Source organism: Peromyscus californicus, unplaced genomic scaffold (genome assembly GCF_007827085.1).
Source record: "Peromyscus californicus insignis strain IS unplaced genomic scaffold, ASM782708v3 Scaffold_22__1_contigs__length_63687245, whole genome shotgun sequence".
NCBI lineage: Eukaryota > Metazoa > Chordata > Mammalia > Rodentia > Cricetidae > Peromyscus > Peromyscus californicus.
The window spans coordinates 15,457,718-15,480,559 of NW_026294525.1; the positions used below are offsets into that span (position 1 = coordinate 15,457,718).

General features: G+C 46.8%; 1 protein-coding gene across 1 annotated transcript in view; it reads right to left on the reverse strand.

The window, feature by feature from the left end:
- The window catches only part of Akap12 (A-kinase anchoring protein 12), a 95,179-nt gene extending 77,665 nt beyond the window's left edge, over positions 1-17,514 (reverse strand). The window contains exon 1 of the mRNA XM_052750963.1: positions 17,163-17,514. Coding sequence (XP_052606923.1) covers positions 17,163-17,315 — 153 coding nt within the window. The 5' untranslated portion in view covers positions 17,316-17,514. The remainder of the gene's footprint in view (positions 1-17,162) is intronic.
- Between the last annotated feature and the right edge of the window lie 5,328 nt (positions 17,515-22,842).

Consider the following 22,842-nt stretch of genomic DNA (forward strand, 5'->3'; position numbering starts at 1 on the left):
GTCCCACAAGGCAGCCCATGTTGGCCTTGAACTTTCAATTCAGTCCTCCTGCCTTTGCTTCCTTGGTGTTCGAATACACCACCCCACAAGACCTAAAGAAAACTTTTTTATTTACAGAAAGTGAAATCCATCCTCCCCTCAACAAAGAGGAAATTTTCCTAACTTTTCAAAATTCTTTCAGTTCCAGATTCAGAACCCACAGCCGAGAACGGAGCATGGTGGGAGAGCCTGTAATCCCAGCAACTGGAAAGATGAGGCAGTAGGACTGTGTCTACTGAGCCCAGTGCGACCTACCCAGGGAGACCTTGTCTCCCAAATTAAACAATTTTATTATATTTGTGTGTGTGCATGCACATGCCTGGGAATTCCTTTAGAGGTCAGAGGATAAACTGTAGGAGGGAGCTGGTTCTCTCCTCCCACCATGTGGGTACTTCAGAATGAACCCAGGTCATGAGGCATGGTGGCCAGTGCTTTTGAATATTAAGTTCTATAATTGAAAGAAAGAAAACTGAGTGTTAACCCATTTTTTTTTTTTTTTAAAGACAAGGTCTCATGTAGCCCAGGCTGACCTAGAAACTGGAGATGTAACTGAGGATGACCTTGAACTTGTAATTCTGCTGTAGCTCTTAGCACGGCTATTACAGGTGTGTGCTACCACACTTGGCACTAAGGGTTGGTTGAACCCAGGGCCTCATGCACATTAGGTTAAGTGTTGTACCCACTCTTGTCTCTAACCCAGCTGTTCCTGGACTACTGCTCACTCAAGGTTCCTACAGGCTGGCTCCTTCTGACCTTTTGACCAAGCTGTGTTTCTCTAAAGGGTCACCATTCTCCCAGGATGCTCCATTGAGTCCACTTCCTGCAGGCCACTGCGTCTGGTCCCCTTGTATGACTCCTCTCACTTGCTGTGTCCTGTCATGGTGGACCTTCAGAGTGTAGCACGAATGTACCATTCTGGGCGGTGAAGTGCAAGTTCCCTGAGCTCCAGTCCTCCACAGACTGTGGGGACCACAGACATCTGGAATTCTGCTGGGACTCAAGTTGAGTCCCCAGCAGTACCCAACATTTCTGGAAAGCACCCCCAGTGCAGTTTGTTTTCAGACAGGGTCTCCTGTAGCCCAGGACAGCTTCTTACTCTAGATAGAAGATGACCTTGAATTTCTGTTCCTTCTGCCTTCACCCCCAAGTGCTGAGACAACAGGCCCATGCTACAGATCGAACCCAGGGCCATGTGTACCAAATAGTGTACCAACTGAGCTATATCCCCAACACCCCAAATTCCCTATTCTTTAAAACACTGACTCCCCTTTTCTTGCTAAGTGTACTGAACCTCTCTTCATCCCCCTCCTCTTGCCTATTACTTTTATTACATTTTAATGTGTGTGTACTTTATTTTAATATGTATGCACTCATCTATGAGAGTGCATGCCACATGTGCGTGGGTTCCCAAAAAAGCCAGAAGATTCCCTGGAGCTGGAGTTATAGGCAATCCCGAGCGATGTGGGTACTGGGAACCAAGCCCGGGTCCTCTGAAAGAGCAGGAAGTGCTCTTAAGCACAGCGCAATCTCCAACCCCTGCCTATTAGTCTTTAAATAAAATCTATTTCAGGATCATGCAGTGACCCAAAAAAAAAAGTACCAATCCCGCATATGATTTTTCCTGGAGACGCAAGCTCGAACAATGAATCTGGAACTTTGAATCCAGCTCTCCAGAGGCCGGGAAGTCCATTCTGCTGCCTAATTTGCTTAAGACTAAAGCATTCTGGGAAAGGAATCAGCTGGGTTCCAGGGCTCAGAGAAAGTGCCTGAGAAAACTTTCTCTGGCCAATGTAATACTTTAAACCATGACCTACTTCCCTGAATACTGAAGCATTCTTTACATTCCTCCATGTCTTGAGGGACTTGAAATCTGTCACTGTTACAGTCTAGATACTACTGTTGGGTCTCAGTCACCACAAAATTTCTACCTAGAACAGCAACTAAAAAAAATACATATATAAGTGTTCAAAAGACCTCAGTACTAAAAGAATTACTAGCTTTCATGTGGATCAAAGCAAACAAGTTTAGCTTATTGTAAACAAAACAAAAGACTTTAGATTACCAAATTTCTTACAAGTAAATTTTAGCCCTTGAGGTTTTTCAATAAAGGGTGTGTGTGTGTGTGTGTGTGTGTGTGTGTGTGTGTATGTGTGTGTGTAAATCGATCAACCTGGGTTTTATTCCCATTACAGTCCAGTATTTTTTGCCTTAATTTTCTACACCAGCTTGTGCCAAGACTGGAAGAAATTGTGATAATAAGAAAGAATTTAACAAAAATTTCTAACATTCCCTGCTGCTTGAGTGACTTACTTTCTACAAAACCCAGCAGAGAGATTACAAATCTCCATTTGAATATCCTCAGTTACAACAAAAGTTGGAGCTCAGCTCTAAATACCGACTTGCTTGTACGTGTTATTTCTGAAGCAATTAAAAAATTCATCATGAGAGATGGCTCAGTAGTTAAGAACACAACTTCTCTTCCATAGTACTTGGGGGTTCAAATCCCAGCGCCCACATGGTGGCTCACAACTGTCTGTAGCTACAGCTCCAGGGGACCCAACACCCGTACACAGGCAAAACACGAAAGCACATACAAATAAAAAAATAATAATAAATATTTTTTTAAAATTCATCATAGAAAGTGGATGATTATAATCCGACACGATGGAGCTCACCGGCATTTCCCATCTCTTGGGAGACTGAGGCAGGAGTTCAAGGCTATAAAGTGAGACTTTGCTTCACAAATGGAAACAAACAAGAAGTGGCCAGTTCTTGGTGATCTAGAGACCACCTTCTCCCATCTCCCCTGTCATTACAGGGCAGTGTATAACCAATTATAAATTCAGAGCAGGGATAGCACACGCTGAACTTTCTGTGGAACTTAGTGCTCACACCACCACCCCCCACGCCCTGTGGACAGTCATTCCAAACAACTAAAGTTTCTAAACAGGCATTCTTCTAATAAGTCTGTTAGGACTGAGTATAAATGATCACTAGGAACCAAACATATAAAACCCAGCAATCATTACAGTGAAGGATAATGGTACAAACCTGTAAGCCCTGCAATCAGAAAGCTGAGGCAGGAGGATTGAGAGTCTATCTAAAAATTAATTAAGCCAGAATAGTGGCACAGGCCTTTAATCTCAGCACTTGGGAGGCAGATTTCTGTGAGTTCAAGGTCAGCCTGGTCTACATAGTGAGTTTCAGGACAGCCAGAGCTATATAGTTGAGACCCTGTCTCAAAAATAATAGCAACAACAATAATAAAAATGAATAAATTGTAAAAATAAAAAGAACTACAAAACAAACAACACTCCTGCTTATTTATTGCACGATAACATGTACTTATGAAGAAAACTACCAAGACACAATGAAGCATCTGAACTTGTTTGTGTGCGTGCCTGTGTGCGTGCATGTTTGAGACGGGTTTGCTGTGTGACAGTCCTGGCTGCCTTGGAACTCACTCTGTAGACCAGGCTGTCCTCGAACTCAGAGATCCGCCTGCCTCTGCCTACCCAGTGCTGGGATTAAAGGTGTGCGCCACCACGCCCAGCTCTATTGCTCTTTTTTTAGCTGGGCGGCGTTGGTGCACACCTTTAACCCCAGCACTTAGGAGGCAGAAGCATGTGGATCACTGTGAGTTCGAAGCCAGCCTGGTCCAAAGCTACACAGAGAAACCCTGTCTTGAAAAAAATAAATTTTATTACATGCATTATCGTGTGTGTGTGTGTGTGTGTGTGTGTGTGTGTGTGTGTGTGTGTCTTCCATGGCATGGTTGGCATGGCACACATATGGAGGTCAAAGAACAATGGAAGGAGTCAGTTCTCTCCTTCTGCCGTGAGGGTTTGGGAGATCAAACTCAGGCCAGGCTTGGCAGCAAATGCCTTAAAACATCAAGCACTCTTTCTGCCCCCAACTTTTATTTATTAATGTTATTATTTGTTTGTTGAGACGGGGTCTCTCTGTGGAGCCCCAGCTAGTCTGGAACTGGCTATGTAGACCAGGCTGGCATCAAACTCACAGAGACCTCTGTTTCTACTGGGATTAAAGGCATGTGCCACTATGCCCAAACTTAATTTTTCAAGTCAGAGTCTTTCATGAAACCTGGAACTCACCAGCTAGGCTGGACAAGGTAGGCAGCTAAGCCCCAGGGGTCTTCCTGTATCTGTCACCGCGGTGATGGGATAATAGATACATGCCACACATGGATGCTGGGGCTATGGCTCAGGCCATCATGCTTGTATGGTAAGCACATGACTGACTGAGCCATCTCCCCAACCTCTCTTTTTTTGTCATCCCTCTCCTGAGGAGGCAGGCTTACCTTGTAGCTCAGGCTAGCCTTTAACTTGTACTCCTCCAGCTTCAGCCCTGCTGAGATTACAGGTGTGTGTCATCATGTGTGGCTCGAAACACACTTTAAATAAGGATTACCAATATCAAGGAGTGTCCAGCCAGTATGAAGGCACACACCTCTAATCCTAATTCTTGAGAGGCTTAATCAGGAGGACTGTCATATGTAAAGGCCAACCTGGGCTACATAGTAAGTTTCAGGACAGCTTGAATGGACTACAGAATGAAACTATGCTTAAAATAAGAATGGAGCCGGGCGGTGGTGGCGCACGCCTTTAATCCCAGCACTCGGGAGGCAGAGCCAGGCCGATCTCTGTGAGTTCGAGGCCAGCCTGGTCTACAGAGTGAGATCCAGGAAAGGTGCAAAGCTACACAGAGAAACCCTATCTCGAAAAACCAAAAAAAAAAAAAAAGAATGACAAGCTGCGCCAGGCAGTGGTGGTGCATGCCTTTAATCTCAGCACTCGTGAGGCAGAGCCAGGCAGAGCTGCGAACTCTGTGAGTTCGAGGCCAGCCTGGTCTACAGAGCGAGATCCAGGACAACCACCAAAACTACACAGAGAAACCCTGTCTGGAAAAAAAAACAAAAAACACCAAAAAAATTGACAAGCTGCAAGATAGCTTCGAGGGAAAAGCACTTTCCAATCAAGCAAGCCTGAGTTAGGTCCTATAACCCCCCCAACACTCGCTGTGAGATGGGAGGCAGAGAAGGAGAGGACCAGGGCCAGCTGGCCTGGAGTGCACAGCATAACAAACAAAACACTTTCTCAAACAAGGTGGAAAGAGAGAACCAACTCCTGAAAGTTGTCCTCTGGTCATACACAAGCCATAGCACGCACAAACTGCCCCCCTCCCCCACCCTGCCCCAACAACCATAATAATAATAAACAGGACATTTTAAAAAGAGCGATGAATTGGTAGCGGTCGCAACAAGAACCCAGAGCCTGCACCGATCCACTCAATGAGAAACCACACTCTCAAACACACAAACTAAGAGAGCAGACCAACCGCCTTGTCCTCAGCACAAACCCAAAAGCCGACACTGAACATGGGCGTTACCCAGAAGAGACACCCTCTTTGAAAGCAAAGATGAGCTGTCCCGAAGACACCTCCTCTTCTACCTGCAAACAGAAAGGGTGCGGTCGACCCTCCGGGACGACCTCCATTTCCTGGTGGAGAAGATTCGATAAGGTAAGTGGTGTTCTGGCGGCCGGCCAACTTGCTGCCTTCAGTTTTTTATCATTTCTTTCTGTACATATTTCCTCCCCTCTATATTGCTGGCCACCACTCAGGTTCCACACCATTATCCTCTCCTATTGATGACCTTCGTGCCCCACCACGCCCAGTCTGTGCTCTCATGAAAACCACTATTGGAGATGTGTAGCTGAGTGCAGCTGCACCTTGTGATGCATCGGCCATTACCTAGTTTGCTGAAGAAGCCTCCACCTATTCATTTGTATAATCGTGAGAGGCACTGGCTACATAGCCCCAGCTGGCCTCAAACTCAAATCCTCCTGCCTCAGCCTCTTGAGGGTACACCCTCCTGTAAACCCTTCTTTGGAGCCCCAAATTATGACCGTCAAGTGATGCCCTAGCTTCATTTCTGTTGGTGTGATAAAATGCCATGACGTAAAGAGATTGAGCAGAGAATGGATGGTTTGATCTCAGTCCTTGGTTACAGCCCATCACTGATCTAGATAATCTCTTCTTCACACTCTTTCCAGGTGATTTTAGGTTGTATCAAGTTAACAAGTCGAGCTGGAGATGGCTCAGAGGTCAAGAGCACTGGGGGCTCTCCCAGAGGTCCTGAGTTCAATTCCCAGCGACCACATGGTGGCTCACAACCATCTATAATGAGATCTGATGCCCCCTTCTGGCCTGCAGGCATACATGCAGGCAGAACACTGTGTACATAATAAATTACGTAAATCTACATGTGGACCAAGATGCTTGGGAGGCTGAGCCAGAAGCATCACTTGAACACGGGAGCCAAGTTCAAGAGCCAGGCTGGAAAACACAGGGAACATTCTGTTTCGTTTTGAGACAAAGGTTCACCTAACTCGGTTTGTAACCTAAGTTACTTGTTACTCTCCTTTGCCAGCCTTGTTCAGTGCTGGGATTACAGGCAAGTGCCCGAACAGTGATTGTGATTTTTTGGGGGGGGTGGTGGTGGTGCTTTTTGTTGTTTTAGCTTTTAGGTACTAATGGTGAAGGTTATATATGATGTGTTTGTGTTAAGTCTGGACACACACGTACCATGGCGTATGTATGGAGGTCAGAGAACAACTTTTAGCTCTCCATTCTCTCCTTCTGTCGTGGGTTCTGTGGATCAAACTTCAAGTCATTCAGCTTGTGTGGCAAGTGCCTTTACCTGCTGGACCACTTGCTGGTCCCCTCAGTTGTTCCTGCCTGCCCTGTGCCAACCCTGTATCGTGCTCGAATTTCAATGACCTCTGAGCTAACAGCATCCTTAGAAAATGTTCGCTGGTGGTCTCCAGGGCAGCCTCACTTCCCACCTGTCTGTCTCCAGTTCACGCTGTCTCCTAGATGGTTATTCCCTGTTTTGTCACCCCCCTGGGGGACCTTCTGCGTCTGCGCTTTGCTCAGCATCAGAAGCTTTCTGTTCAATTTAAAGCTCTCCACTGTCCAGGCAGTTCTTACGTCACTGGCTGACACGTGACTTATCATCCCTTTTCTGTTAGCCCCTTAAAAACATCCATCTCCTTAACATGCCTTCTGGTCTCCTCATTAATGGCCTTTGATGTGTCTAGAATACTTTTCTGCACGGACATGGACCAATGGATGGCAGTTCTGTCCTCTTTCATATTTAACCTAAACCTGTCCCCGAATACTACATCTCAGGAGGTCTTTCAGCCCCACCCTGACGAGCTGCTTTAAAGGCAATGCTGTGTGCTTTCCTTTCACTCAATCACAGCATCTAAACCGGTGCCTTTTGAACACTACGTGCTTCAGAACTATCTGCTTGGCTGGGCAGTGGTGGCGCACACCTCTGATCCCAGCACTCAGGAGGAAGAGGCAGGCGGATCTCTGTTTTCAATACTGGAGTGGAGATCCAACCCAGGGCCTGGTGCATGGCTAGGAAGACACTGTTGCTAGGCTTTATCCCCAAGCTCAGAAAATATGGACATGATTTCCTTTTCCCTTAGAAACAGGGTCTCTCTGTGTAGCCCAGAGTAGCCTCAATCTCTGTCCGGCATCAGCCTCCCAAGTACTAAGCCTACAGGTGTGTGCAATCATGTCTAGATCATATTTGACTATCTTTGATGTATAATGTTATCACATGCTAAGAAGACAAAAGAAGTTTAGAAAATGATGCCCACTTTCTGATTTTTTTTATACTTAAGTAGGCATGAACTCACCACTCATCTCAGCCTTGAGATGGCAAGGAAAATACATGAGATACAAAAAAATTTTTTTCAGTTTTTTTGACACAGGGTTTCTCTGCGTACCAGCCCAGGCTTTCCTAGAACTTTCTCTGTAGACCAGGCTAGCCTCAAACTCACAGAGATCTGCCTACCTCTACCTCTCGAGTGCTGGGATTAAAGGTGTGCTCCACCCTAGAAAAAATGTCTTAAACCATACTATTGGTGTTATAACTGACCAGATGTTTTTAATTTAGTGTACAAATACAGGGAAGTTGTCTGAAAAATTTTTTTAATTGAAACAGACATATTCATAGGTAGAAAAAGACTCAACAAGAGAGACTGTATGACCCATGGCCCTAGAGTAATAGCAAATATATATATGGACAATAAAATCAGTTTCTCCTCTTAGGCTAGAATTTAGCCTCTCTGGTGGATTAAGATCTAAATGGGATGGGAGCATAACTCAAGGGAAGAGCCCACAAGAGGCCCTGGGCTCAGTGGACTCAATCTGCAGCACATACCTATAATCCCAGGTCTTGAGAGGCTGAGACACGTTCAAGGCCAGCCAGGGCTACACAGCAAAGCCCTGCCTCAAAGTAAACTAAAATAAATAAGTAAATAACCCCCTGGGACCTTGCGCATGGTAGGCAAGTTTCCTCTACTCCCAACCTCCCACCAGACACGGTTTGTATACAGCAGCACCTGACAAGGCTTGTGTGCACCAGCCTCCACCCAACATGGCTCAGGCAGAGGAGCCTCCACCCACAGCACACTCCGTAGGAGGATAATTTCCTTTATTTTCTTCTCTAGATACGTGAGAAGGAATAAATCTGACACCTTTCTCTCCACCCACACAAGCTCCAACCTTAATGAATCGGAGTTGTCACCTAAGCCTTGAACACCAGGGAGAGGAGAGGCTCCTGGGCCAGCTCCTCTCTGCTGTATATTTCCATGGCCTCCTGCATACCATAAGGCCACCGTTCCCACACTGAGCGATCAGAGTGCAAGATGGCCTTTCATGAATCCAGGCCCTGGTACTGGGATGCTAGGCTATGGTGAGACTCAGTCTCAAACACACACACACACACACACACACACACACACACACACACACACACACTCAGGAGCACACACACACACACTCTTACACTCATACACACATACTCACACTCAAGTGCACACAACCACACTCACACATACACACACACACATTCTCTCACACACATACACACTTACTCTTACACTCACACACATACATCCCCACACACATACTCACACTCTCAAGTGCACACAACCATGCATGCATGCATGCATGCATGCATGCATGCATGCGTGCGCGCGCACACACACACACACACACACACACACACCCCAGGATGGTAATGCACACCTACCAACCCCGCACTGGGAGGTAGAGAAAGGAGACTCAGGAGTCCACAGGCAGACCAGGATGCATAGTGATTTCAAGGGTGACAATCTGGCCTTTGAGATAAGTTCCTATCTCTAAAACAGAGAAAAATAAAAGCACTAATGAATACAAAGCAAGGGCAATCAGGAGTCCAGATCCTTACCTCCTCTAGCAGGGTCTCAGCAGCAGGAAAAAGGCAGGATCCAAACAGTGAGTCAAATAATTGCAATCCCATGTTTTTCAAGTAAGGCCAGGGGCAGGAAGGGCAGCTCAGCACTTACGAGCTGCTCTTTCATAGGACCCAGGTTCAGTTCCCAACACCCCCATGGTGGCTCACAACCATCTGTAACTCCAGCTCTACAGGATCTGATACCCTTTTCTGGCCTCCGTGGGCACCAGGTACTCATGTGGTCCACATACCATACTTTCGGCAAACACACTTATGAAATAAAAATTAATCCCTTTTTTGAAGTTTTTTTTTTTTCTTTTGTAAGAAAAATAATTTTTTTTCTCAGTTTTTTGACACAAGGTTTCTGTGTACCATCCCAAGCTGTCCTGGAACTCCCTCTGTAGATCAGGCTGGCCTTGAACTCACAGAGCTCTCCCTGCCTCAGGCTCCCGAGTGCTGGGATTAAGGAGTGTACCACCACCGCCCAGCAGGTTTCTTTTTTTAAAACTGATGTGATAGTATTTCTGCCAGCAAGATCAGTCATTGGATAAAGGCACCTGCTGCTAACCCTGATGACCTGAGTTCATGCTCTGTGACATGGGAGAAATGGAGCACCGACCCAGGCCTCCACACCCTCCTCATTGTCCTGTATGCACATGGGCAAACACAGACACTCAATACATTATCCTTCTCCTAGCTCTGTCTTCCTTTCTACTGTCGTATTTTTAAATGTTTAGGTTAAGACAACTAAGAATTAAGTTCAAGGATTTCAAGAGATGGAGGCATTAAACTGTTTTCTCAAAACGCTGAATGCCATACACTCCAGTCCCACACTTCGCAAAGGACGGCCCACATAGAACCACACAGGTCAATGAGGAGCATAATCTCCCGTGATCCTTTTCTTACACAGGTGTTCTGTTCCTTAAACCCTGGATATATTTTAAAACTTACAGAAGACAAGGAAAACAGACGGCTTCCTAGTGTTGAAAAGAAAACACCTTTGTGTCTGTGTGGTGTGGGGGTGGAGATGAAACGCAGGGCTTCCCACCTGCTAAGAACAGGCAATAGCCCTCAGCCAGCATCCCAGGCCTCAACACAACCATACTCTTTCTTTTGTGTCGATTGTCCTATAATTCACAGAAGTCAGGGGTTTTGACAGAGCTCCTCCACTGGGCCCAAATGATCCAGGCAAAGTGGAGTGAATCTTGTTAAGATGTTCCAGGCCACCAAATGGTTTATCTGACCTTCAAGAGATAGATCATGGCCAAACCCAGCTAGGTGTGATGGTACATGTCTGTCTTCATCTCAACCCTCAAGAGGCTGAGGTAGGAGGATTGCCTGTTTTGAGCCTGGGTTACGTTGAGAGACCCTGTCTTAAAAAAAAAAAATCCAAACCCAACAGGACGGTTTGGCCTGTATAACTGAGTTCCCTCTGCATCCATCTTTACAAGGTAAGTGATTTTTGGTGCTGCCTCTGGTCTCCCCTGCCCTCAACCCCGCTCATCTGGACAACCATTCTGTTTTATAAGAGGCTTCTGATTCTAGACGCACAGACAGAGAGGCCCACTAAAGCCGAACTCCCGATCCTGCAAGCCTATAACCCCAGCTACTAGGAGCTCAGGCAAGAGCCACTTCAGCCCCGGGTCAGGAAAGCAGCCTAGGCAAGAGTGAGAACCTTGTCCACACATGCACAGAAAGGCTGATCAAGACCTTAAACATATTACACATTGGTATATTTAAAAAGTGTGTGTGCTCATGCCCAATCGAGGCCTTAGACAGGCCAGAAAAGGGCAGCGGGTGGCCAGCCCCGTGACTTTTGGCCTCACTCCCTTGAGACAGGGTCTCTAAGCCCGGAGCTCCCAGCTGTCAGCCAGACTAACTGGGCAGCAGCAACCTGGCATGGGGATTACAGGCACAGGCTGCAACACCCAGCTTTTAGTGTGGGTGTCGAGGACCCAAACACAGGTTCTTACATTTGGGCAACAAGTACTCTTATAGCCCAGGCTGACCTCAAACTATGTAGCCATAGAATTTCATCTTCTGCCAATCCTAAGAGACTTGAAGCCTCATACCTCTACCTCCAATGTTCAGTCTGTTTTTGTTTGCTTTTTTAAAAATTTGAGGCAGTTTTACTCTGTATCCCAGGTTAACCTGGAACTCACTATACAGCCCAGGCTGGTCTTGAACTTACTATCCTCCTGCCTCAGCCTCTCAAGGGCTGTGATGACAAAGGGCACTAGCTTGCTGGGTTTGATCTATGATATAGTGAGAGAACAGCACACCTCTTGGAATGGGGGAAATCGGCTGGAATATAGGTCACACACACACACACACACACACACACACACACACACACACACACACGCACGCAAATACTCCACTTTCCTCAGGAGTAAAGGAAGGGCGAATCAGAGGGTCAAGGTCAGCATCCTCTATATAGTGGGTTTGGGACCGGGCTGGACTATATGAGACACACACACACACACACACACACACACACACACACACACACACCACCACCACACCACACCACAAAAATTCTATGTCATCAATAAAGATAGTTCTTTCAATTACTTTAAATTTTGGACCATTCCGGGTAGAACAGATTACCTGGGCATTAAAAGTCAATTTTATATTTCCTTCTTCCACTTCCATTTCTCAGGAAGCCACAGTAGCTCAGGTCAGTCAATTACGAGATGGACTGGCGCCTCCAGGATCTGTTTTAATACAGGCACATCCTTTAAAACGCCAATCAAGGGGCTGGAGCGATGGCTGAGCAACTAAGAGCACTTGTTGCTCTTGCAGAGGACCTGGGTTCAGTTTCCAACACCCATGTGGTGGCTCACAGCCATTTGTAATTCCAGTACCCAGGAACCTGATGCCTCCTCCTGACCTCTGGGGACACCAGGCATGAATGTGGCACATGTAGACATATATATGCAAATTATATATATGCATATATATGCAAAACACTTGCCCATATGTACATTAGAATTAAGTTAATAAAAAAAAAACAATAAAATAATGAGCTCCTCAACTCTGCACCTTATTTATGTTTTGGTGACTCCTAACTCCTACAGTTAAATGGAACTTCCATAGCCTGGAAGACTTGACAAGGGTCTCCACCTCCACCTTCTGGGGACAATAGCCTCACACAGCTTGCAATGGCCCTGTTCCATTTCCAGCTTTGAAATCACTGATCAGTAGAAAAGACAGAAAGGTTAATTCAGGGCTGCCCAGAAGGCCCCACATGTAAGGTGCTTGCTGCCGAGCCCGACGACCTGAGCTCAGTTCTCGGAACCCACACACACCGTGAGAGAAGACTATCAACCCCGCTGATTGTCCTCTGACCTCCATATGCCTGCACACTACACACACACACACACACACACACACACACACACACACACACGTAATCATTTATTTAAAAACAAAGGTTAATTCAGAGGCATTCTGATTGCCAAACCTGGCCTTCAGTTTGCCTCCAGAAATCAAGCTCTCCCAGAGCAATGAAGTCCATCAGTCATTGCTCAGCCATGGACATCAGCAACTGAATGAATATGAACTTGCAGAGACAACTGAGGAAATAAGAAGCCAATCTTACTGTCCCCAGGAGTGGCCAAAAGTCAAACCAGGCACACAACTGGCCAAGCCATTTCCTCTTAGAATTTGCATATGAAGACTGACTACAGAACTCTCTACATTTTACTGAAGTGCGTCATAGATAAAAATCAAGATAAATATGGGGCATTTAAATGTTAAACTTGAGTAACCAAAAGTTTAAATCTCCTGGGCTGAGGCTGTATGCTTGCCTGGCATGGGCAAGGCCCAGAGTTCAACCCCAAAACAAGAGGAGGAGGAAGAAGAGGAAGAGGAAGAAGAGGAGGAGGAAGATGATGATGTTTAACTCCCAGACACTAGAGATGGTTCAGTAGATAAGAGTACTTACTGGCAGGGGACCAGAGGGATCCCAGCACCCACAGCAGGGAGCACACTGCTGTAGCTCCAGTGGATCTGAAGCCCACTTCTGGCCTGCATGGGTACCTAAGCACACACACACATACACACACACACACACACACACACACACACACACACACACACACACACACACAAACTAAATATATAGTTATTTCTTTAAAAACAAAGGTGCAGGGTGGTGGTGGCACACACCTTTAATTCCAGCACTTAGGAGGCTGAGGCAGGCAGATCTGAGTTCAAGGCCAGCCTAGTCTACAGAGCCAGTTCCAGGACAGCTAGGGCCACACAGAGAAACCCTGTCTCAAAAAAACAAAACAAAACAAAGTTTAACTCTCTATTTGACCTCATGGCAGAGTTCAACTAGGGAGTTGCCTTTGGGGACTCTTAGGGAGTAACTGCAAACGAAGGTCACCAGAAAAATGGATGGGGACTGTAGCTCAGTGTTAGTGTACATGCTGAGCATCCTGCCCAAAGCTCTGGGTTCACTTTCTAGCATCCAATAAATAAGTAAATAAAATTTGAACTGTATGTACACAGATGCCATAATGAAACCCATTTCTTTATATGCTGACCTAAAATTTTAAAAAAATATATTAACAGAAAAAAAGTAAATGGGATAGAATGGTGACTCCTACCTGTAATTTCTTTCAGTCACAGGAGGCAGAGGCAGGAAGATCAAGTTCAAGGCCAGCCTGGCCTGTATAGTAAGTAATAGGACAGCCTGGGCTACAGAATGACTCCTTGTCTAAAAAACAAAACAAAAACCACAAACCAACTGATTTACTAAATACGTAGCACATATAATATAAATATTTGACATTACCTACAGAAAAAAAATCTGATAATCATCTTTAATGATTATATTATGTAAAAAGGAAAAAAAAATCATTCTGTCCAAAGAGGGGAAAACTGTATGCTATATAGCAAACCTCCCCCAAATATCTATACACCCATCAAGATGTATTCATGATGTAACCCATAAGTAACTCGGTGTATGTTTCATCTGAGCCAAAAAAAAAATAACAACAAAAACAACAATAAGATTTCATGTAGCCCAGACTGGCTTCAAAGTCACAGCAGTCCTCCTGCCTCGATCTTCTGAGTGCTGGGATTTGCAAATGTGAGCCTCCCCCATCCAGCCAATCCACTCTTATTTCTGAAGAACAATCGAGTCTTCAAATCTGAGTTTCTCCCTCAATCATGTGCTCCATCTATTAATTACCAAATAGACCGGTCTCGGTCACTTTCTGATGTATAAAGTTAATCATGAGGTTAGAGGTGAAGCCGGAGAAGCAGGCAGCTGACATTCACCAATAAAAACCCAAGGGCCAGTATCATCACTTCCTTCTCTCCATCAGCTCTTGCCAAGTCCCTACACTCCATGCCCGGCACCATCCCTCACACAGGGGACAGTTTGTCGGCAAAAGCAGATAAGCCCCTTGTCTGAGGGAGCATGCAGAGCAGTCAAATCTAATAGTTAAAAAGCCCCTAAACCCACAAATGTAAACTCTGCTGGGAAGGGACCAAGGAGTAGAGGGGCCAAGAGTGGCAGATGGAACCTCTTCGCCTTGGAGGTCAGGGACTGGAGCTTAAAATAGAGAGCAAGGGTAGAATTTGGGGGTGCTGAATTCTTCTTAATTCTCAGATCCTATTGAAAAATCTTAGGTCTTCAAAATCTGAGTAATCTGTGGGTTGAAATGAAAGAACACATATATTCCAAGAAGCACATGCAAGTGTATTGATCCATCTCCAAATTGATAACTGGGAAACCGGCCAACAATTTAATGATGCTGTGGATGTCACTTTAGTCATCTTTTAAAAGAGACTGCTTGGATGCTTCAAGATGGTGGTTGACTGGGATGGAGAAGTGGGATACAGGTTACGGGAGGGTAAGGAAAGTGGAAAAGAAAGGAATATTTTTAAGTAAGCAAATGCAATTTATTGGGAAGGTCCACATTTCAGTGTAAACATATAATAAGACTTGAAGTCATAACAAACCGAGGTAAAGAATGTCTCCTGATTGCAAATTTTCAGCAGTGATGCCTTAACATGACTATAATGACATATTAACTGTGTTGACAGCAGTTGTCAACCAAACATGGCGTGGGGCAGTGAGACGGTTCAGCAGGTAGAGGTTCAGCTGGCTGGGCAAAGCCGGTAACGTGAGTTCAAGCCCCGTAACCCATGTAAAGGTGAAAGGAGAGAACCAACTCTAGAGAACTGTTGCCTGACCTTCACACAGGCACACCGTGGCACGTTTACCCCTCCGCTACACACACACACACACACACACACAGATCAAACACACGTGCATTCTTTCTCTGCTAAGTAGTTCTTTCTTTAAAAAGACCGTTACACACAAGTCTTAAAATGTAACTGAGGCATCCAAAGGATGGAGACTGTATGGCAGAAGGTGAGGTACTTCTTAGAAAACCTATGCATCGGAGGTAGGGAGGACGTTGGATTTCACAAGTAGTGAGGAGTGAAAAACTGGAGGTAGAAACTGTTAAGAGCGGCCACTCAGCCTCCACTATACTGGGACAACTAAAGAGGTCAAGGCGATCGCGTCTGACTTGTATAAGATTTACCTGGACCTCAATGTTTTGTTCTGCACGGAAGGATGTTTATACACTTCCTGGGACCTTCCGAAAGGTCCTCACTACTCTATCCCCAAATTCAGCAATTGGTTGGTTTTTCTTTAAGTTGTTTGGTTGCTCACACGTTTCTGTAAGAAGATCATAAATCCACCTGAGTGAAGCCTTGCTCAAAAACACATGCTGGAAAACAGCTAAAATGCAATGTCTTCGGCCGGGCGTGGCTGCGAAGTCCTTTGAGAAGCTGAGGCAGGAGGATTGCCACTAGTTGGGCTAGGGTGTGAGTTCCAAGCCAGCCTAGGTTAGAGTGAGACCCTGTCTCAAAACAAATAAGCCAATTAATGAAGGGCCGCGAACAACAACAAAAGAAAAAGAACTGAATCAAACACAATAATGAGAACAAGACACAAAGGTAGCGGCTGTGGTGTACCGGATGAAATATTCCGGCCTTGGACCAAGCGAGCCTGTAAAACGCAGTATTTCTAGAGCCTTTCAAGTAGACTTGACAGAAAAGAGTGCAAGGAACGGTCGCTTAAGCCTTTGCCTACATCGGTGGAGAACTTCCAACTCCAATGTTTGTTTATCCAACTGAGTCCACGGGCAGCAAACTGTGAGAAAGGGACACAGGATGCCAGGAGTTTTGCCTATCCCTCTCCATTGGTGCTTCTGCTCGGGTCCTCTCTGGAAGAGAGCTAACCGCACGCCAGGCTCTCTGCACCAGCTAGGCGGTGTCCCAGGCGCTGCCGCAGGACTCTGGGTACCAAACCCGGTGGCCCGGGTGGAAGCTGGTGTCAAGGCCAATACTGGGTAGGGAACTAGGAACCAGGTTTGCCCTTCTCCAAAAAGCACGTTCCGATTCTCTCTCTCACGGGGACCTGGGATCTGGGGGTGTGTGTGAGGCGGCATCAAATACCTGGCCGTGGTCAGTTCTTATGGATGCCCCACCACCGGCCATCCCCTAGGCTGCCAGCCCACCGGAAGAGAGGAGGAAAGGCTGGAGAGCGGCGGGCAGGGCCAGATTTGATGGCTGCGGAAGGGCTAGGTCGCCGCCCTTAGGGACCCACGACAAAGATGCCAGCCCCGCCCTGGTGCGAAAGACCCCGAGAGCCTGCAAAGGGCTGCGCTCGAGTTTGCAGACGGGCTGCACCGGCGGGAAGTTGTGGCAGGCAGGCGGAACCCGCCAGGACGCCCCATCTCTCCATCCCGCCCCACCCGGGCAGGTGGCCGCAGCATACCTTGGTGGCGGGGTCCGCGTCGGCAGGTTCCCCAGCTGCTCCCGGCGCTTCCGCTGCGGGCCCGTGGCCACTGAGCTCCGGCTCGCTCGGCGTGTCGCTCCCCGCCGGCTGCTGCTCGGGGCTCCGCTGCTCGGTGGAACTGCCTGCGCCCATGGCTCGGTGGCGGTCCTACTCCCGCCGGCTAGCCGCCTTCCTGGGACCGCGGGGACGCCGAGGGGCTAGGGGACGTGCTCCCAAGACCACGGGGACGAGGGGCGAGGAGCGCCGGCTCTCTGCGATCCTGCTGAGATCGCGCCCGGACTGAGAATGAAGGGGACGCGCTCGTGGCAAACTCCTTAAAAGAAAAAAAAAAAAAAAAAAAAAGCCACCTCGTAGCCTCCTCCCCCCTCCTTGTTTTTCCCTCCCTTCATCACATGAGCACAGCCCAGACACGCCTTGCAGCATCTCCCCCTAGGCTGCTAGGACCGGAGGCTCCGCCACCAGGTCCCCAGCAGCCCACCCCACCCCCAGGGCTCCTCAGGTCGTTAAAGGGGACCAGAGCTTTGGGGTCTGTCCCAGGGCTGCAGAAGGTTCAGAGATAGCAAGGAAGAAGAGGGGTGGGGCGGGGGGTGGGGAGCAAAGGCTTTGTTTTTTAATTCAATGATTGATACCCCCAAGGTTGGAGCTTCTGCAGCCCTGGGATTTGCATCTGACCAGGCGCGAACCCAAATCCCCCATTTGCTTTTCTTGAGATTGTGTTTGACTTTAAGCATTTGTTCCAGCCCTCTCTCCTTTAGCAGGAGAAAGGAAGCACTCCTGGGCTGCTCCTGGGCTGCTCCTGGGCTGCTCCTGGGCTGCTCCTGGGCTGCTCCTGGGCTGCTCCTGAGCCTGGCCACATTAGGACGGCTCACGTGGCAGGAGCTGGGAAACCCAGAGGCTGATGCAGTCAGGCCACCGCTGAGGTGGGCCCCAGCGTCCCCATGATCCCAGCCAGTGATGTCAGCTGATGCCATCACCAGAACTCACCGGCCTCTTTCCCCAGGGAACGCGGGGAAATGAAGCTGTTACTGGAAATGTGCCTGTCCTTTGAGCGTCTGATGCTGAAGGTTACACATCCAGGCCACTCGTCTCTGCTGCCGCTGAAACACCACGTTGGCTTCGGTCTCTTCAGTCGCCATCAGTGTGTTAGCAGAGAAGGGGCTCGTCTGTTTTCTTCCTCCACTTGATTAGATAACCATTATATTAACATGGAAGCCGATAAGTCTTTCCTTTGAATTAAAATTTTGTTGGTTTACTCCGCAGTAAGCATGAAAGGGCTAGGGAGGAAAATATAAAATAATCTCAGGTGAGCAGGAGTTGTGTTCTTGCTAGTAATCCTGATACCCGAGAAGAGGAGGCAAGAGGGTCAGCTTGAGCCTGAGGCCAGGCTGGGTGGGATAGTGAGTTCCAGTCCAGCCTGAGCCAGAGAGTGAGACTGTCCATGAATGAAATAAGGAACTAAGGACTTAAAAAACACTAAGAGCATTGAGCCTAGATGCCGGATAAATATCTATCTCATCCCCAGGTTTAATACAGGCCTAGTTGAGTGAGTGTCAATGGAAACATTAACTTAGTTATATGACATCTGGGCCCTATCCATTGTCATGTAAGAATATACTGGGGGGGAAAAAAGCCAGGCAGTGGTGGCACACACCTTTGATCCCAGCACTCGGGAGGCAGAGACAGGTGGATTTCTGTGAGTTCAAGGGCAGCCTTATCTACAGAGTGAGTTCCAGGACAGGCTCCAAAACTACAGAGAAACCCTGTCTCCAAAAACAAAAACAAGAACATATTCAGAACCACTCATTAGTTTAGTTTTTTGGAATAAAATTTGTTTTCTTGGGACTGGAGAGATAGTTCAATGGTCAAGAGCAAGGGCTGCTCTTCCAAAGGATCTAGGTTCAATGCCCAGCACCCACATAGCAGCTCACAACTGTCTGTAACTCCAGTTCCAAGGGATCCAACATCCTCACACAGACATACATGCAGGCAAACACCAATGCACATAAAATAAAAATAAATAAATCTTTAAAAAAATTGTTTCCTCAATTATTTTATTTTTGTGGGTATACACAAAGGCCAGTTTCTCTGGCGTTTATTCACTTAGAAACAGATTTTCAAGCTGTTTGTTTTTAGTTATTTGGAAGCATATCACCTATCTCAATTTGTTTTATGTTATGGTGTTTTGTTTGTTGAGACAGAACTCTCTAGCCCCAGTCTCTGGAGAGAAGACAGTACAAACTTCAGTGACCACACCCTGCCTCAATTTAAATTTTGACTGTTTGGAGAACATTAGCATTTCCCCTCCCCCACCCCTAGACTGGTGCTAGGGAGTGGAATCAGAGGCCTTGGGCATGTGAGACAAGCACCCAGCACTGAGCTGTATCTCTGGCCCAAACATGACCATTCTCACTTTGTATCAGGTACTGTTGAAAAAACACTGCATATATCATCACATATGATCCTTATAACAACCCGATGGCACACATCCCCGTTGTCCTCATTTTACCAATAGAGAAAGGGGAGGGGATTAACCAAAGAAGTCAAATGTTGTGGACCCAAGGTCTCACACTTGGTGGGGGGTGGGGGAGTAAGGCATGTGAGATGGGCATGTGACTTCAAGCCCACGCTCAAGCACTGCACTATCCTCATCCTTCTGCCAGAAGCTTCCATTATCAACCCCTTTCTCTTAAGAACGTTAGCAAAAAGAAACATTTTGATCGCGGATGGTGGGAACTTGAAAACGCTGCTGAAGCCGTTTGAGGACCTGGGTGTGGCTCCAGTGCAGAGCCCTGGATCATGTGCCCCGGGTTCTATCCCAGCCCCAAAGTGGGGGAGGGGCTCATTTGAGAACAATAAAGTCAGCACATTTGAAAATGTAGCAGGAGGCAGGTACTATTTGTGCTGTCTGCTTTGATACGAATAGTATCAACGTTCCCCCCATTCTGTGAGATTACATTATTCAAGTTCTTGGGAAATTCTCCACAAAGCTTTTCACATCCACTAGCCTTGAAGTGTTCAGAAAAGATTACAAGGCCCAAGATCTCCAGCCAGGGGTACATAGCCCAGGACTGAGGAATATGCTGTTTGTGCCTGCTTACAGCACGAGGCTGACTTTATGCTTATTATCCAGGCTACAAAACTGTGCATTTTCTTATTTTTGAAAAGTGAAGCTGAGTGGGTGGGCAGATGGCTCAGTCAGATGATACAAACATGAGCAGGACCTGGGTTGGGAACCCCAGCATCAGCACATAAAGTCTGATGAGGTGGGTTGGTGACTGCAGTCCAGGCCAGGGGCAAGGGTAAACAAGAGGGTCCCTAGAGAACCTTGGCCAGCTTAGATAAGTCTGTGAGAGACCCCGTTATAAAAAGACAACCCCCAAACCCTGAGTTTTTTGTGGTGCATGTCTTGAATCCCAGTCCCTGGGAGGCAGAGGCAGGCAGAGTTCCAGGCCGGTCAGGGTCACACAGTGAGACCCTGTCTCAAAAACAAAACCAACCAAACACCTGGAGAGCAACTGAGGAAGACACCTGCATAGACATCTGCCCCACAAGGCCCCAAATGCACGTGCACACACACCCTGGAACACACACACACACATAGACACACACACACACACACTCATTAAAATAAGCAAAACACAAAACAGCTAGGTGAGGTGGCACACCCCTGTAATCCAAACACTTGTGAGGTTGAGACAGGAAGATTGTGAGTTTGAGGCCAGTATAACTACATAGTAAGTCCTTGTCTTAAACACACACACACACACACACACACACACACAGAGAGAGAGAAAAAAAAATAAAACATAGCCGGGCGGTGGTGGCGCACGCCTTTAATCCCAGCACTCGGGAGGCAGAGCCAGGCGGATCTCTGTGAGTTCGAGGCCAGCCTGGACTACCAAGTGAGTTCCAGGAAAGGCGCAAAGCTACACAGAGAAACCCTGTCTCAAAAAACCAAAAAAAAAAAAAAAAAAAAAAACAAAAATAAAACATAAAAAGTAAAATTGTATTTAAGGGCCAAGAGATAAAATGGTCAATGGTAGAGCACTTTCTTAGCTCTATTATTGTGTGAAGTCTTGAGTTTAATCCTCAATATGGAAACAAAAAGTTAAGAAATATATGCATAATATTCTCTATTCTGCATAAAATATGTCCAGGATACTGGTATAGTAGTTATAAGTCTCAGCCAGGCCTGGGGCACAAACCTACAATCTTAGCACTGAGTAGGTTGATACAGATTTCCCATGAATCTGAGGCCAGCCTGGGCCACATATAAGTTTGAGGGTAGCTTGGGCTACATAACAAAACCTTAGAGTTAGTCTTTGTTTGTTTTTTCAAACTAGGGCTTCTCCATGTAGCCCTGGCTGTGCTGGTATAGACCAGGCTGGCCTGGAACTCAAGATCCCTTTGCCTCTGCCTGAGTGCTGAGATTAGAGGCGTGTACCACCAGGACCTAGTTAGAGGGTTTGTCTTTACTATGGGGTTTTTTTGGTTGTTTTTTCCCCTCTTAATGTTGTTAAACTCACCCAGGCTTGCCTGGGACTCCTTATGGAGGATGACTTTGAATTTCTGGTCCTCTTGCCTGTTTAGTACTGGGATTATAGGACTGAAATATACCTGAATTATAGGTATAGGTACAGATAATATACTCAGTTGTATTCAGTGCTAGTAGAATATTCTTTTCGTTGTTTTTGTTCTGTTTTTCTGTTTCTCAAGACAGGGTTGTGTGTGTGTGTGTGTGTGTGTGTGTGTGTGTGTGTGTGTGTGTGTGTGTGAGTGTAGCCCTGGCTATCCTGGAACTAGTTCTGTTGACCAGGCTGGCCTTTAACTCACAGGGATCTGCCTGCCTTTACCTCCCAGTGCTGGCATTAAAGGTGTGAGCGACCACTGCCCAGCAATAGAATACTCTTGCATCTTAGGGCTTCATGCATGCTAGGCAGGCACTTTAATAACTGAGCAACGTCCTCAGTCCTTCAATACACATTCATTCATCAAGCGCCTATCCTGTACCAAACACAGAGTTCCTGCCGTCTTTTCCACCCAATGCTCAGAGGCAAGTCTCCAAGGTTTTCTTGTGTTGGCTTTTGGTGGTATCTGAAGGACTGCTCGCCTGGCCTCTGTGAAGCTGAAGGCAGCTGGCCCTGTTTCCACCCCTCCCCTGGAGGCGGCGGTTACACAGATTCTGTCTAGCAGCCCCCTCCACCTTCTGAGACACCACAGGGCGCAGGTGTCCTCTCCCACACTCTCCCGTGGGACAGCCAGTGACTGAGATGCTTCCCCCGAGAGGGTTAATCCTCTCATCAAAAACAGTTTGAGATTTCTCAAAAACAAATACGCCATTGCCTGTAGGGCAGGCTGAGCTTGTACTTCTGAAGTTCGCTTGCTTCTCTAGAAAAACTGGTCACGTGAGATTTAAAAGAAAATTCAGAATGCTACTTGAACATCTTGTGTGCACCATCACTGTTTTAAAGGAATTACGGACAGAAACAGCTTGATCAACTCAAGTACCATGGCATTATTCAACAGGACACAGGCTGAATATAGTGAACGAGAATACATTATACAGCTCAAAATAGTTAGAAGAGAATTTGAATGTGCTCGCCATAAAGAAATGATAGGAGTTATTGTACTTTAATTTTTAGACATAGTCTCAGGACTG